Source organism: Silurus meridionalis, chromosome 10, assembly GCF_014805685.1.
Source record: "Silurus meridionalis isolate SWU-2019-XX chromosome 10, ASM1480568v1, whole genome shotgun sequence".
In the NCBI taxonomy this organism is placed as follows: Eukaryota; Metazoa; Chordata; class Actinopteri; order Siluriformes; family Siluridae; genus Silurus; species Silurus meridionalis.
This window is the reverse complement of record NC_060893.1, coordinates 24,440,101-24,454,457: the sequence shown is the minus strand read 5'-3', so window position 1 is coordinate 24,454,457 and position 14,357 is coordinate 24,440,101. Positions and strand designations below refer to the sequence as shown.

At 39.2% G+C, this 14,357-nt stretch overlaps 1 protein-coding gene across 1 annotated transcript in view; it reads right to left on the bottom strand.

The window, feature by feature from the left end:
* Window positions 1–3,323: 3,323 nt before the first annotated feature.
* Window positions 3,324–14,357, bottom strand: part of col22a1 (collagen, type XXII, alpha 1) — a 62,023-nt gene continuing 50,989 nt past the window's right edge. The window contains 20 exon segments of the mRNA XM_046860228.1: window positions 3,324–4,077; window positions 4,160–4,237; window positions 4,370–4,552; window positions 5,064–5,130; window positions 5,360–5,539; window positions 7,240–7,284; window positions 7,370–7,405; window positions 8,910–8,984; window positions 9,663–9,716; window positions 9,806–9,859; window positions 10,771–10,824; window positions 11,457–11,501; window positions 11,608–11,661; window positions 11,757–11,810; window positions 11,957–12,010; window positions 12,186–12,239; window positions 13,437–13,490; window positions 13,590–13,643; window positions 14,150–14,203; window positions 14,321–14,357. The exon segment at window positions 14,321–14,357 is cut by the window's right edge and continues 77 nt beyond it. Of these exon segments, the coding sequence (XP_046716184.1) occupies window positions 3,884–4,077; window positions 4,160–4,237; window positions 4,370–4,552; window positions 5,064–5,130; window positions 5,360–5,539; window positions 7,240–7,284; window positions 7,370–7,405; window positions 8,910–8,984; window positions 9,663–9,716; window positions 9,806–9,859; window positions 10,771–10,824; window positions 11,457–11,501; window positions 11,608–11,661; window positions 11,757–11,810; window positions 11,957–12,010; window positions 12,186–12,239; window positions 13,437–13,490; window positions 13,590–13,643; window positions 14,150–14,203; window positions 14,321–14,357 (1,480 nt within the window). The 3' untranslated portion in view covers window positions 3,324–3,883.

The following is a 14,357-nucleotide window of genomic DNA, read 5'->3' as shown; positions in this document are numbered from 1 at the left end:
ACTACATTTAGAACTGGATGTTTAAAAAGCACATTAGTCCCCATTTGCTGTTATAATAAGCTCCACTTCTCAGAAGAAACTCTTACTGCAAAAGTTAGGTGTCCCAATACTTTTGAAAATACAGCATAGGATGATTGGTTCAGTCAAAGGTCTTTTGATTGATTTTGTGTGGTGATAAATCGACTTTATTTATATGAAAATTCAATTTGTCTTAAAAGTATTGGAACAACTTTTCAAGGCGGCGTTTTACAGTGCTTTACTTTTATTGGCTAGTTGGTTTGTTAAGTCATTTGAAACCCAAACCACAAATATCAATTATGACCTTTAGTAACTAGATAAGTCACTACATTTGGAAGCTGTCCAAATTTCAATAACCAATGACACTAAAAAAAGCCCAGTTAAGCCCCGCCCACAACAAGAGATTTGTGATGGAAAAACGAAACTGTAGTGTGAAAACGTGGAAAAAGAAAGCACAATTTTGTAAATTGTTAACAAAAAACGCAGAACGCAGGTGGATTTATTTATTAGGCAGCAAGTGAACATTTTGTCCTCAAAGTTCTTGAGTTTGACAAATTATGCCGTCTAGACGTCTGGGTCAGAGCATCTCCAAAACTGCAGCTCTTGTGGAATTCCTGGTCTGATGTGGTCAGAATCTATCAAAATGCTCCAAAAAAGGAACATTGGTGAACCGGGGGACGAGGCTCATTGATGTACGTGGAGAGCAAAGGCTGGTCTGTGTGGTCCGATCCAACAGATGAGCTATTTCATTTGGATCTACAATCCTTTGGAGTGGAAGATCTACTGCTATAAAGCTCTGACCACAACCCTATTGAACACTTTTTACACCTATTAAATGCTGACTACACCCCAGGTCTCCTCACCTACATCAGTACCTGCCTTTTAATAACACCCTTGTGGAACATCTTCCCAGAAAAGTGGGATACTCATATAGCCCATACTGTACGTATGATCAGGTGTCTGCAAACTTTTGGCAACATAGTGTATATGACTACTGGAACTGCAGCACATTGTTGTTTCAGGATTAATGCTGAAAAAAAAATTGTTCTGAAAACACAAAATTGTACCGATCCACATTTTTATTACACTGTAAATTCTCTTCGAATACATACATATGCATTGTCCTGGCTAATTTTAGCACCACTTAATCAGTATAAACAAGTTTACTTTCACCACTTTATCATGTTCAAAGGCCATTAAAAGAATTAAATGCAACCTGCATCTGAGACAGAAAAATATGGGAAAAAAAAGACAAAAAAAAATAAAGCAAAAAAAAAAAAAAGATTGAGAGAGATACCATTAGCACCTGCTTGCTTAAGCGCTTCATTTACATAAGTATGCAAATGAGTAATGAGCAAAGCTTGTCGAAACACAGCACATCATTAGCACTTTTTTTTTTAAATGTCATCAGTTGGGATTCGGTCCAAATAAAGAATAGAGTTTGGCTATTAATTGCCTTGCTAGAGGTCTCCAGAGGTCTACCAGAACTACATCCAACACAATTTAAAGAAATGATGTCATTTTGTTTGAGGAGAAATAGACATTTGTAGAAAGATATAACTGACTATATGGACAAAAGGTTTGTGGACACCTGAGCACATCCCATTCTACATTTTCTGTTTGAATGAGCTCCAGTCTTCTTGGAAGATGTTCTAGATTGGAGCTTTGTAGAGCTTCATTCATCCACAAGAGTGTTAAAGTCAGGTACTGACCTCAGGTACTGAGGTCTGGGGTGCAGTCAGCATCCACATTCATCCCAATAAGGTTGAAGCTCTATAGCTGAGATCTTCCAACCCATGGAAAGTAGATCGTCATGTAGGTAGATTTCTGCACAGGTACATTGTCATGCTGAAACAGGTTTGTGTCTCAGTATAACTAAATGGTCAATTTCATGCTACAGCACACAGAGACATCCTTTGCAGTTGTGTGCCAACAAATTTGGGGAAGAACCACATATGGCTGAAAAAATCAGGTGTCCCAATGCTTTTTTTTGTCAATATAGTGTACATATGTAGCTTACAAATTAGCTCTAGCTAACTCATAGAAAAAGTTTGGTAGCTATATCCAGCAAATACTCAATCATTCTCTCAATTCACTTGAACATGATTTGAATAAACAATAAAACGTTTGCATTGTTTCTGCTATTTCTTGCAGCTAAATGTATATGAAAAGGTAAACAGGTCTACTATACAATACACAGCATTTTATCCATTCACAACTCTAAAAAAATGTGTAATATACTCTATGCAGCTCCACCCCCAGCTCAGTAGATGGTGCTAATCGTGACTTTCTGCTCAGCTGGTCGAGAGTTAAATGCACTGATGAGTTCTCGATCAGATTCGATATGGGAAAAAAACATCAAACCATCAAATAAATGAACGGAAAACAATTTTAGACAAAAAATTGGATGTGTATTTTTGAGGAATGAGGAAAAACGCCAATTGAACATACGCTAGAATCCATATACGAGGTGTCAAAAAGTTTCGCAACTCGCTCTGTTTACAAGAAAGTACTATATTTATCTACGTTTCCACACTTTCCTCTTCAAAATAGTCCCCTTGTACAGCAATACAGCGCCCCCAGCGTTCCTGCCACTTCCGCAATGTGTCCCGAAGCGCGTCAAGCACCATCTGCGATCTGCGCTGGATCTCCCCAAAGTTGGTGTCAAAACGGCAAGCTAGATCTTCTTTTTCGAGAAGAGGGCGAAGTCTGCAGGAGCCAAATCTGGCGAGTGCGGCGATAGATTCACAGGTGAGGAGGGCTCGTGACAGAGTGTTCTAACTTGCTATTCATGATGAAATCGCAGACGTGGTGTAGTAACGCATGCCCCGATGCACACAGGATGATGTCTTTTGGCACACTGACTTATGAAGGTCGGTGATCCCTGTGACTGTGTGTGCAGCCTTGTGCTGCCATCTGTTGGCGTGTATCAAAACTAGCCTCGAAACTTTTTGATACCACCTCGTAGTGACCGTTTACAATGTTCTAAATGATGTTCTGTTGGACGTTGAAGATCTTCTCATGTCAGTGAGAAGAAATTTTTTAAGCGAAAAAGCACAGCGGGTGGAGGCACTCGAACAAAAACAAAGCCAATGCAAAACGCCAGCACAGCATTAGTCGTGTTTGTGTGAACATCATTAAAGCTCCTCGAGAGAACAATTTAGAAGTAAAAAAGCATAGTAGCATACAATGGTGAAAATAAAATGAGGATGCTGGATTGAGAGTAGTTTTGTCTGTTGAAAACATCTGTCTACAGGCCACTTGATAACTTGCTGTGAAGGAAAAATTTGGCTCGATGATGATCGTAGCATCAACGTGTGAACATAATATTTTATTTATTTATTTATCTTCTGTCACACAACTAAATCGATACCACTCCAGAAGATACATCAGCTAGCTCGATAATTCCGCACACACTCCAAAACAAGATGTTCTAAACAAAAATTCTGCGAACATTGATTATAGACTTGAGGCGAATTTTTTACCATCAGTCTCTCTGTCTGATATCTGCAACATAGAGGAATAAACCGGACTCTGCAGGTTGCATAGAAAAGAAAAAGAAATCACAAGACAATTCATCTGAACTGAGTGAAATTCCCTGACGGAAAAATAATAATCAGCTGCATTTTGAATTATTTACCTCCTGTTGCTTACAGTACCAGCTTATACAAACCCCTTCCCGTTCCCACCCACTGAACAAATTACCCATAATATCTGACCGGCAGGACACACACATCTCCCAAATAACACACTCGCTAAATCGTGGTCTCATCTCCCTCGGCCCAACCGAAGCTCCCCGGACCTTGTAAGGAAAAGCTTTAGGTTGCCATAAGTTCATAAATAGGCCCAGGTCCAGGAGGCAGGTTTAGGTTCCCTTGACGTTTTTCGTGTGAGGTCGTGACGCCAGGCTGGCATAGTAGGCACACTGAGAGGGGTCGCACTGGCCCTGGGGTCCTGGTGGACCAGGTTGGCCATGAGGACCTGGATGTCCAGGCTCCCCCTGAGCACCGGTTGCTCCTGGAAGACCGTCTTTACCCTCTCCAGGAATTCCTGCTGGACCTGCAGAGATATTTTTTTTTGTCATATATGTAATGCAGACGTTTCTTTTTAGGACAATAATTAATAAATTAAAGAGCTTTACCAATGGGGCCAGGTGGACCAGGTTCTCCTCGCTGCCCAACACCATTTTCACCATTTTCCCCTCTGGAACCTCGTTCACCTGCGGCAACACAAGAGGTGAAGTTCATCAACTTTTTCCATTTAATCTAATTTAAACAAACATCAAATTAAAAAATAATAAAAAAAAAACCTTGGCTCTACCAAACAAAACTCCCATTTCTACTTGAATTACCTTTAGGTCCTGCTGGACCACGGGGTCCCTCTGCTCCATTTTGTCCAGGCATACCAGGCTCTCCAGGTGGACCTTGTCGTCCAGGTTGCCCTTCTTTTCCTGGAGATCCAGGTGGACCAGGACGCCCAGCTGAGCTCTTAATGTGTGTGGGCTGAATCTGGGACATGAGGTAGGCCATCTTGGCTGAGAAGTTGTAAAGAATGGGTTGAAAACTGGCTTGAATGGTCTGTGAAAGCTTTTCAACTTAAAGGTTCTTACTTTAGACAAAATTTGAAGGCTTTTAGCATTACTCTAATCCTGGTCACCTGACTACAGTGTTCTATGATCTTTCAGATTAACACAGTGAATAAATTTTCCTCTTACAAAAAAGTTGCTGACTAATCTGGTAGCTAACAGACATTTTCATAGTTACAGTCAGTCATGGGTTGGAGTGGAAGGTCTGATCATATAGATCACCAAACCTGTTTGGATGACTGCACCCCAGGCCTCCTCATTTAACCTACATCAGTACTTGACTTTACTAACACTCTTGTGGCTCCAAAATCTAGTGGAACATCTAGAATCTAGAATACATTGGGACTAAATGTGGAATGCAGTGCTCAAAAAGCACATACCAATCTCAAGGTCAGGTGTCTACAAACTTTTGTCAATATAGTGTATACCTGGCTAAATAACATACAAATACCCATCCCACCTTGGAGTTCTTTGGCAAGTTCCTCTTGAATTAAACGCTGTATGGATTCCAGAGATGGAGTTTCTCCCTGAAAAAAACCAAAAGCCACATTAGTCTTGATCTGTCTCATCCAGGGGTTTCCCAAAAAGTACCTGTATGGTGCAGGGTTTCATTCCGACCAAGCAGAAACCACACCTGACAGTCCATTAAAGGCCAAGATTAAATAGGTTGAATCGGATGTAGTTTCTGCTTGGTTGGAATCAAACCTGCACTTACTGTACATCAACCCTTTGCGTATATGATGTCAAACAACTCACCCTTTGTCCTGGAAGACCAGGCTGACCTGGAGGTCCTTGGGTTCCAGGGGATCCCATCTCTCCTGGAGGTCCAGACATTCCCATCATGCCTGTGTGACCCTTTCTTCCTGGAGCTCCTGGGTTTCCAGGCATACCTGGCTCTCCAGTGGGACCTTTGTCACCTTTTATGCCATTGTCACCCTATAGGAAAAAGGAATATTAGACTTGATAGTCATTTGAAAGGAATTTGTAGCAGCAAAAACATTTGTCTTTTTAGGATTATCTCATTTACAGATGTGGATCTTTTGACAATTGTTCACAACCCTGTTACTGAAACATCCACCTTTCTAGTGGTCCAGAGTCCAGATTCCAGCAGTATCCAGCAACTAATCCACTCAGGAATGATCAGGATCCAAAACGTAAGTGAGGGAAACCAGGCTTTCGAATATCATAACAAAATCAGCACCATAATTTCGTCCATGAACTTTACACACGTTTCACACACAAACCTTGTGGGTGGATCAAATGAAATAATATCACAAGTTTGCAGACACATTGTATTTGTCTGCCATATTTTCCTCCATGTCTGTTAATAGACATCTCTTGGCTGCACTAGTGAGTAAATGTACCAGACCTCTTTACAGAAGTGTGAAGACTGGCTTGCAAGTCTACTTTCACTCTCACGAGAACTTCTACATCTTGCTTCAAAAGTCTCCTTGTTTTAAATATTTTACCTCAGAATAGAAATACAAAAGACTACATGAAGAAGGGTGAACGTGAAGAGATACAGAGCGACAATCAGAAAACTACTCTCAGGTTTCTGGTAACCTTCGGCATCATGTTAATTAAAGCAAGCTTCTACGTGACATGAAAAAAGGTTTGTGGCCACCTGACCATAAGATTGAGATGTGCTTCTTTTTGAGCTTCCAATTCCACATTTAGTCTCAGTTTGCCGTTATAATAATCTCCATAATCTCTTCTGGGAACTTGCGATGTTGTATGGATTAGAGACAGTGGCATTGAGTAAAAGACAGGAGGTGGAGCTGGAGGTAGCAGAGCTGAAGATGTTAAGGTTTTCGTTGAGAGTGACAAGGATGGACAAGATAAGAAATGAGTTTATTAGAGGGACATCGAATGTAGGATGTTTTGGTGACAAGGTGAGGGAGGCGAGATTGAGATGGTTTGGACATGTGCAGAGGAGGGACATGAATTATATTGGTAGAAGAATGCTGAGGATAGAGCCACCAGGTAGGAGGAAAAGAGGAAGGCCAAGGAGGAGGTTCATGGATATGGTGAGGGAAGACATGCAGGTAGTTGGTATGAAAGAGTCAGATGTAGAGGACAGCGTGGTATGGAGACGGATGATCCGCTGTGGCAACCCCTAATGGGAGCAGCCGAAAGAAGAAGAAGAATTTCTTCTGGGAACTAGATTTTTGTGAAGATTTTGTGGAGATTCATTCATCCACAAGGCTGTTACTGAAGTCAGGTACTGATGTAGGTGACAAAAGGAGGCCTGGAGATGCAATCAGCATAAAAAAATTCATTCCAAAGGTGTTCAATAGCGTTGGAACTCTATAGCAGGATATTTTTTTTGACATCCTCCAACCCATGGAAAGCAGATCTTTACGGTGAACCAGGTTTTGGTCTTCAAGTTCAGTTGAAGGAGAAAGGTCATTCAAAGACGTGCTATAAAATTGTGTGCCTCCAAGTTTGTGGGAACAGTTTGGGGAAAAACCACAAGTGGCTGGAAAAGTCACAATACTTGTGTTGAGGCAGTGTCTTGTGTCAGATCAGTTGCAGTTGTTAAATATCAAAGGTAACTCTATAATTTACAGAATTTACAAACAATATAAAACATGTTCACACACTGCAAAACCATTTTGGAATAAGAAGGTACCCACCTTCTCTCCCTTGAAGCCTCGGTCTCCCTGTTTACCCGGAATGCCCTGGAAAACAGGTGCAGTCATTTCCCTCAGCTCGCATCACACACACACAAACAACACAGCTGAACTAGTGGGAATCAGAACTTACTTGTTTCCCCTCAGGACCGATGGGACCAGGTGGACCCTGAATGGAAAAGAAGCAGATGTTTCACTTACGTTTATAGTTTCTTGGAAAATTTTTCTATAGCATTAAATCCGCTGCTGGATTCAGGTAATTCAAGAATAAACAAACAAAACAAACAAATAAATTAATATAATAGTAGTTTGAAATGTCCTATACTGAATTCCACCGTTTCCCAGCCGACCCCCTTCGCCTCTTTTGAAACTAACTGGAGGTGGGGATCATTTCAGGGCCAATAAAAAAAAATAAAAATAGAACAGAAACCTCAAATAGATACATTTAATTGATTACTTAGTTAAGATAAGTAAGCAAGCAAATAAACAAACAAACAAATAATTGGGTCGAGGCAGTATCTTATTGTATTTTAGTGGTAGCTCTCTGGTTAAGGCATTGAACTCTGGAATGGAAGGTCACAAGTTCAATTCCCAACGCTGCCACGCTGCCACTGCTGGTCCCTTAACCCTCAACTGCTCACTTGTGTCCAGTGGTAGGTAAAATATTATTCCATTTAAAGTGTCCCTTTATACCTTCCCTTGAGTAAAAGTACAAAAGTATTTACCTTCAAATGTACTTAAGTATCAAAAGTACTTTAGGAGTACTTTCCAATCTACTGTTGAAATACAAATGCCATTTACTTCCTTACTGTCCACCACTGCTTATGCCAAATGGCAGAAATGTAAAATGCTAAATGTGGCATGCCGGCTTGCAGCTCTAGCTCTAGCATTTTCGCCATTCATGTCTGTGTTTTTATGTAAACTTGCAATCAGAAATATTCGACCCCTATAGAGTTTTGAGGATTTATATTTTAACATTTTTTCAAAGTTTTTAACTGCTTTGGATGGCTTCTTAAAGAGTTTAGTGATACATAAAATCAACACAGAAAATGTATGATGTGTGTAACAGTATATTTTGTTAAGTTTGTTACAATTATACAACCCCTATTTAATATTGTTGTTTTTAAAGCTTTCTGACATTTTTTATGGCCTGAAGTGGAGCTGAAACATCATCAAGCCTTTGTAATGGTAATGTAATGGTTTCGCTCATGTAACGTCCCCACAGCTTCATTACCGTTTTGCAACTATGCGGTATTGCGGTACGTTTCGGTGCCGTATATCAGACTGTTTGTTTCACGTTACATGTTTTTTCTTTTGTTTGATCTAATTTCTATTTCATGGGTCACATCCTAGTCTCAGGATCTGCAGGTCATTTACTTATCGTCTAAACGGTTCCTTTTAATGAACTTGTAACCACCTGAGATCGCAGTAAGTGAATAAATGACTGATAACAATACAGAAATTATGACAGGGGTTCATTTTATGACAAAAAAAAAAATTCATTTGCAAGAAATGTTTAATAATGAAAAAATTTATATAAACTGTAAGAAATGTTTAAAAATGAAAAAATTAATATAAATAAATAATATATAAAGAATTACTGTATCGAATGTCATATAAATTTGAAGTTGATAGAGAATATTTTGCTTAGCACATCAAAAGTTGATTAGGACTCACCGAGGTCCTTTTGGACCTGTGAATCCGGGCATTCCCGGGTTTCCTTGCTCGCCCTTCCCTCCTGGAAGACCCTGATTGACACAAAAATGGAGAGGATTTATAACGACAGCTGTGGGGTTTAAACTTCATCCATACAACACACAGGATTAGTAAGGATCGAGCGAGATTAATCCAAAGATCTGATTATGTTCTACATCGAACACAATCCCAGACGGATAGGAACCAGAGGAAAAGAACAGCACACAAAAGACCCAGAGTTGGAAAAGAGCTGCAAGATAACAGCAAAAAAACAAAAAATAGATAGTCAACAGCTCTATTAGTGCTACTACAACTACTAAAGAAAGAAACAGACAGACAGACAAAAAGGAGTAAGAAAGAAAGAAAGAAAGAAAGAAAGAAAGAAAGAAAGAAAGAAAGAAAGAAAAAGACAGACAGAAAGACAGACAGACAGACAGACAGACAGACAGACAGACAGAAAGAAAGAAAGAAAGAAAGAAAGAAAGAAAGAAAGAAAGAAAGAAAGAAAGAAAGAAAGAAACCAAAAGACAGACAGACAGACAAAAAAAGAAAGATAGAAAGAAAGAAAGAAAAAAATGAAGAAAGAAAGAAAGAAAGAAAGAAAGAAAGAAAGAAAGAAAGAAAGAAAGAAAGAAAGAAAGAAAGAAAGAAACCAAAAGACAGACAGACAGACAAAAAAAGAAAGAAAGAAAGAAAGAAAGAAAGAAAGAAAGAAAGAAAGAAAGACTCACTGGATTTCCAGGTGGTCCTGATTTGCCTTGTGGTCCAGGTTCTCCAGGTTTCCCCTAAAAACACAATGCAGAGATCAAACCGAGCTCTTCACCGCCCCCCCCCCCCCCCATCACTTTATTAATAAGTCATGTTAGATCCTCACTGGTTGTCCACTCTGTCCTCGGTGACCTTCAAGCCCAGGAGGTCCCATGATGCCCTGCAAAATCCAGAAACACAAAATAACCACAGATCAACACTTTCATTATATTTGCAGTACAGCAGTTAATGTTATTAACGACAAAATCGGTACTTTTTATCCATTTAAATTTACACTGTATAGCCAAAAGTATTGGGACACCTGCCATTTCCAACTTTATTTGGTTGAAGGCACACAATTAGATACTGTAAGATGTCTTTGTATGCTCCATAAAGATATGATTTATGTGGGTTGGAGTGAAAGATCTCCTGCTCTACAGCTCCAACATTATTGAAAAGCTTTGGGATGAATGTGAACACTGTCTGCACCCCAGACCTCCTCACCTTCTCACCTACATCACTACCTGACTTTAATAACACCCTTGTGGCCGAATGAATCTCTATAAAACCTTCACAAAATCTCAACAAAATCCAGTGGAACATCTTCCTAGAAGAGTGGAGCTTATTATAACTGCGAATGGAGAATACATGTGGAATGGAATGTTTAAAAAGAAGCACATACTAATCATATGCTCAGGTGTGAGCTTCTCTGTCCTCAATGTGACTAAAACTCTGACCCTGGAGACTCTTCTGAACACGTTACAGATGGAGTGCATTAATATAATCCTGTCTGATCTACTGAACCTTGTCTGATCTGCTGAATCCCGTCTGATCTGCTGTATCCTGTCTAATCTGCTGAATCCCATCTGATCTGCTGAACCCCATCTGATCCGCTGAACCCCGTCTGATCTGCTGAATCCTTTTTGATCTGCTGGATCCCATCTGATCTGCTGTATCCCGTCTGATCTGCTGAATCCCATCTGATCTGCTGAATCCTGTCTGATCTGCTGAATCCTGTCTAATCTGCTGAATCCTGTCTGATCTGCTGAAGCCTGAATTCCAAATTAATGCAGAATAATCAATATAACTTACATCTTTCCCAGGTGAACCCTCACGTCCTGGTGGACCCTGTTTCCCTTCTTCACCCTGAAAAAGAGGAAGGAAATGAGAGACAGAAAGAAAGAAAGAAAGAAAGAAAGAAAGAAAGAAGAAAGAAAGAAAGAAAGAAAGAAAAAGAATGGGAAGAAAGAAAGAAAGAAAGAAAGAAAGAAAGAAAGAAAGAAAGAAAGAAAGAAAGAAAGAAAGAATGGGAAGAAAGAAAGAAAGAAAGAAAGAAAGAAAGAAAGAAAGAAAGAAAGAAAGAAAGAAAGAAAGAAAGAAAGAAAGAAAGAAAGAATGGGAAGAAAGAAAGAAAGAAAGAAAAAGAATGGGAAGAAAGAAAGAAAGAAAGAAAGAAAGAAAGAAAGAAAGAAAGAAAGAAAGAAAGAAAGAAAGAAAGAAAGAAAGAAAGAAAGAATGGGAAGAAAGAAAGAAAGAAAGAAAGAAAGAAAGAAAGAAAGAAAGAAAGAAAGAAAGAAAGAAAGAAAGAAAGAAAGAAAGAAAGAAAGAAAGGATGGGAAGAAAGGAGAAAAAAGGAAGGCATGGAGGAAGAAAGAAAAGAAGAAAGTGGTGTGGTTGAGAAAAGGATTGTGTCATGTTTTCCCATGATGCACTGGGTTGAACCATGTGCACATAGAATAAAAGAAAGCCCACGTTTCCATTAAAAGTGCATGACTGACCTTTGATCCCGGTTCCCCAGACTCTCCCCTGTGGCCTTTAAACCCCTGGATGAAGAGAGAAGAGAGTGTATGATATGGTTTGATATGATGGAGCTGTAATGCAGGAAGGGTTTGGGTTACAGTGGGTGCAGTGCAGTGCAGTGATGCTCACAGGAAGTCCTCGCAGTCCGTCTCTTCCTGGAGCTCCAGGTTCCCCCTGTTTACCCTGTCCAGCAGAGTCCACTCATTTAAACCAGTTCCAACTTCCACAATGTTCTGGTTTGTGCTAAATCATATATTTAGAAGATGTTGAAGTCTTACCGGCTCTCCTGCTTCTCCTGGGTGTCCATCTTTCCCTGGTTTACCCATAATTCCCTTTACAGAGAAAAAACACAATCTATTATATAAACACTATTAATCAATCACTAGATCCTATTAAACTCAGTCACCAGCATGACTTCATTTACTGAAACACGTTGTTTGAAATGTGAACAAGAAAAGAGGACGTGTTGATCTCTTACTATTAAACCTGGCAGACCTGGAGGACCCTGGATTCCTCTCAGTCCTTCTTTACCCTGTGAAGCACACACACACACACACACACACACACACACACACACACACACACGGTCAGGAATTATACACAATAAATGTATAGTAACTAGAAATTTAAATCTGTTTAATAAAAATTCATTCTACTTCAAAAATCTTCAAAAATTCAACTACGAGAAATATGTGAATGAATTTTACCTTTTCTCCAGGAGCTCCAGGAGGACCAGAGGGTCCCGGGTTTCCGTCATTACCCTACCGACATAAACCAGGGTATGAGACGCTACCGAGATCAGTATATGCTCTGAATATACAGATACACTTTTCTGAGTAATGTGACCCAATTACACACTTCATTTTTTTAATCATTTACTGTGTGTAGATTTGTAGATAATAATGAACAATAAGATAAATAATGACAATGATTAGTAGACAATGACATCTTAGCTAACTCCAAAATACCTCAGTATCCAATCAGATCTATTGTGTCCAATCAGATCTCAGATCTCACCACTAATGATACTGTAACCAATCAGATCTCAGATCTCACCGCTAATGATACTGTATCCAATCAGATCTCAGATCCCACCGCTAATGATACTGTATCCAATCAGATCTCAGATCTCACCACTAATGATACTGTATCCAATCAGATCTCAGATCCCTCCGCTAATGATACTGTAACCAATCAGATCTCAGATCTCACCACTAATGATACTGTAACCAATCAGATCTCAGATCTCACTGCTAATGATACTGTATCCAATCAGATCTCAGATCTCACCACTAATGATACTGTATCCAATCAGATCTCACCACCAATGATACCAAAACCAATCAGATCTCAGATCTCACCACTAATGATACTGTAACCAATCAGATCTCAGATCTCACTGCTAATGATACTGTATCCAATCAGATCTCAGATCTCACCACTAATGATACTGTAACCAATCAGATCTCACCACCAATGATACCAAAACCAATCAGATCTCAGATCTCACCACTAATTATACTGTAGCCAATCAGATCTCAGATCTCACCACTAATGATACTGTAACCAATCAGATCTCACCACCAATGATACCAAAACCAATCAGATCTCAGATCTCACCACTAATTATACTGTAGCCAATCAGATCTCAGATCTCACTCCTAATTATACTGTAGCCAATCAGATCTCAGATCTCAGATCTCACTCCTAATGATACTGTAACCAATCAGATCTCAGATCTCACCACTAACGATAACCTAACCACCAAACTCAGACCACAGATGCTGCATCATAGTTATAATGTTTTAAATAAAAGTAAAACTGTGGAATGTACACATTTTATTTGAGTTTTTTGTGTGTGGTTGTTTAATGTCAATTAGATTTTGGCAAAAAGACAACAATAAAAACAAACAACAATAAATAATTAAATAAACACTAATGAATGGATTAAAACTCACAGGCTGACCGGCTGCTCCAGCTGCACCTGGATAACCAGGAGGTCCCGGGGGTCCCTATAAAAATACCAACAAGTACAATTATAAACCAACACAATGATGAACAGATCAAACACTTCACCACTGTGTACATAGTGCTGAGGAAGGTACTGGTACCTTTTCACCTTTATCTCCAGCACCTCCCGGGGAGCCTCGGTCTCCTTTCACACCCTTGTGAGTTTTAAACAGATTTAATCCAGGTTATAAAATTCATCGCCAAAATCCTCATAATCTCGAAATGGGTATTAATATCATATTCATTTAAAACGTACACTATATGACCAAAAGTTTGTGGACACCAGACCGTAAGATTAGTATGTCACTCTTTTTGTATACTTTTGGACATTTCTGGAAAAGTCAGGTGTCCCAATACTTTTGGCCGCATAGTATACATGCAGAAATTGAATTGCACATTGTGCGTTGATATTTAAAAGAATTCAAATAAAAGTCAAATAATGATGATGATTGCACAAAGATCATTCAAATGCTAGAATCATCGCAAAACTGCAATAATAATTATTTAATTTATTTAAATTAATTCATTCAAATAGTTGAATATTATTATTCTTCTGTAATTATAATTTGAGTAGATCAGACATATCCATAAATCATCTTAATCACTATGATATGTGAATGAATAGATTTATGTTGTAATTTGATTGTGTTTGAGTTTTAACCTTGCTTCCCTCAGCTCCAGGGGGTCCTGGGGGTCCGATGGGTCCAGAAACACCCTGTAATCAACATAGTGTTTTAATGCTTACACATTTTTTATTCTATAATTCTCATTGGATTTAAACATTTAAATTGAATGATTTATATTTATAAATCATTCAATCATGCAGCTTTACCTGATATCCATCCTGTCCGTTTTTCCCTGGCGGTCCA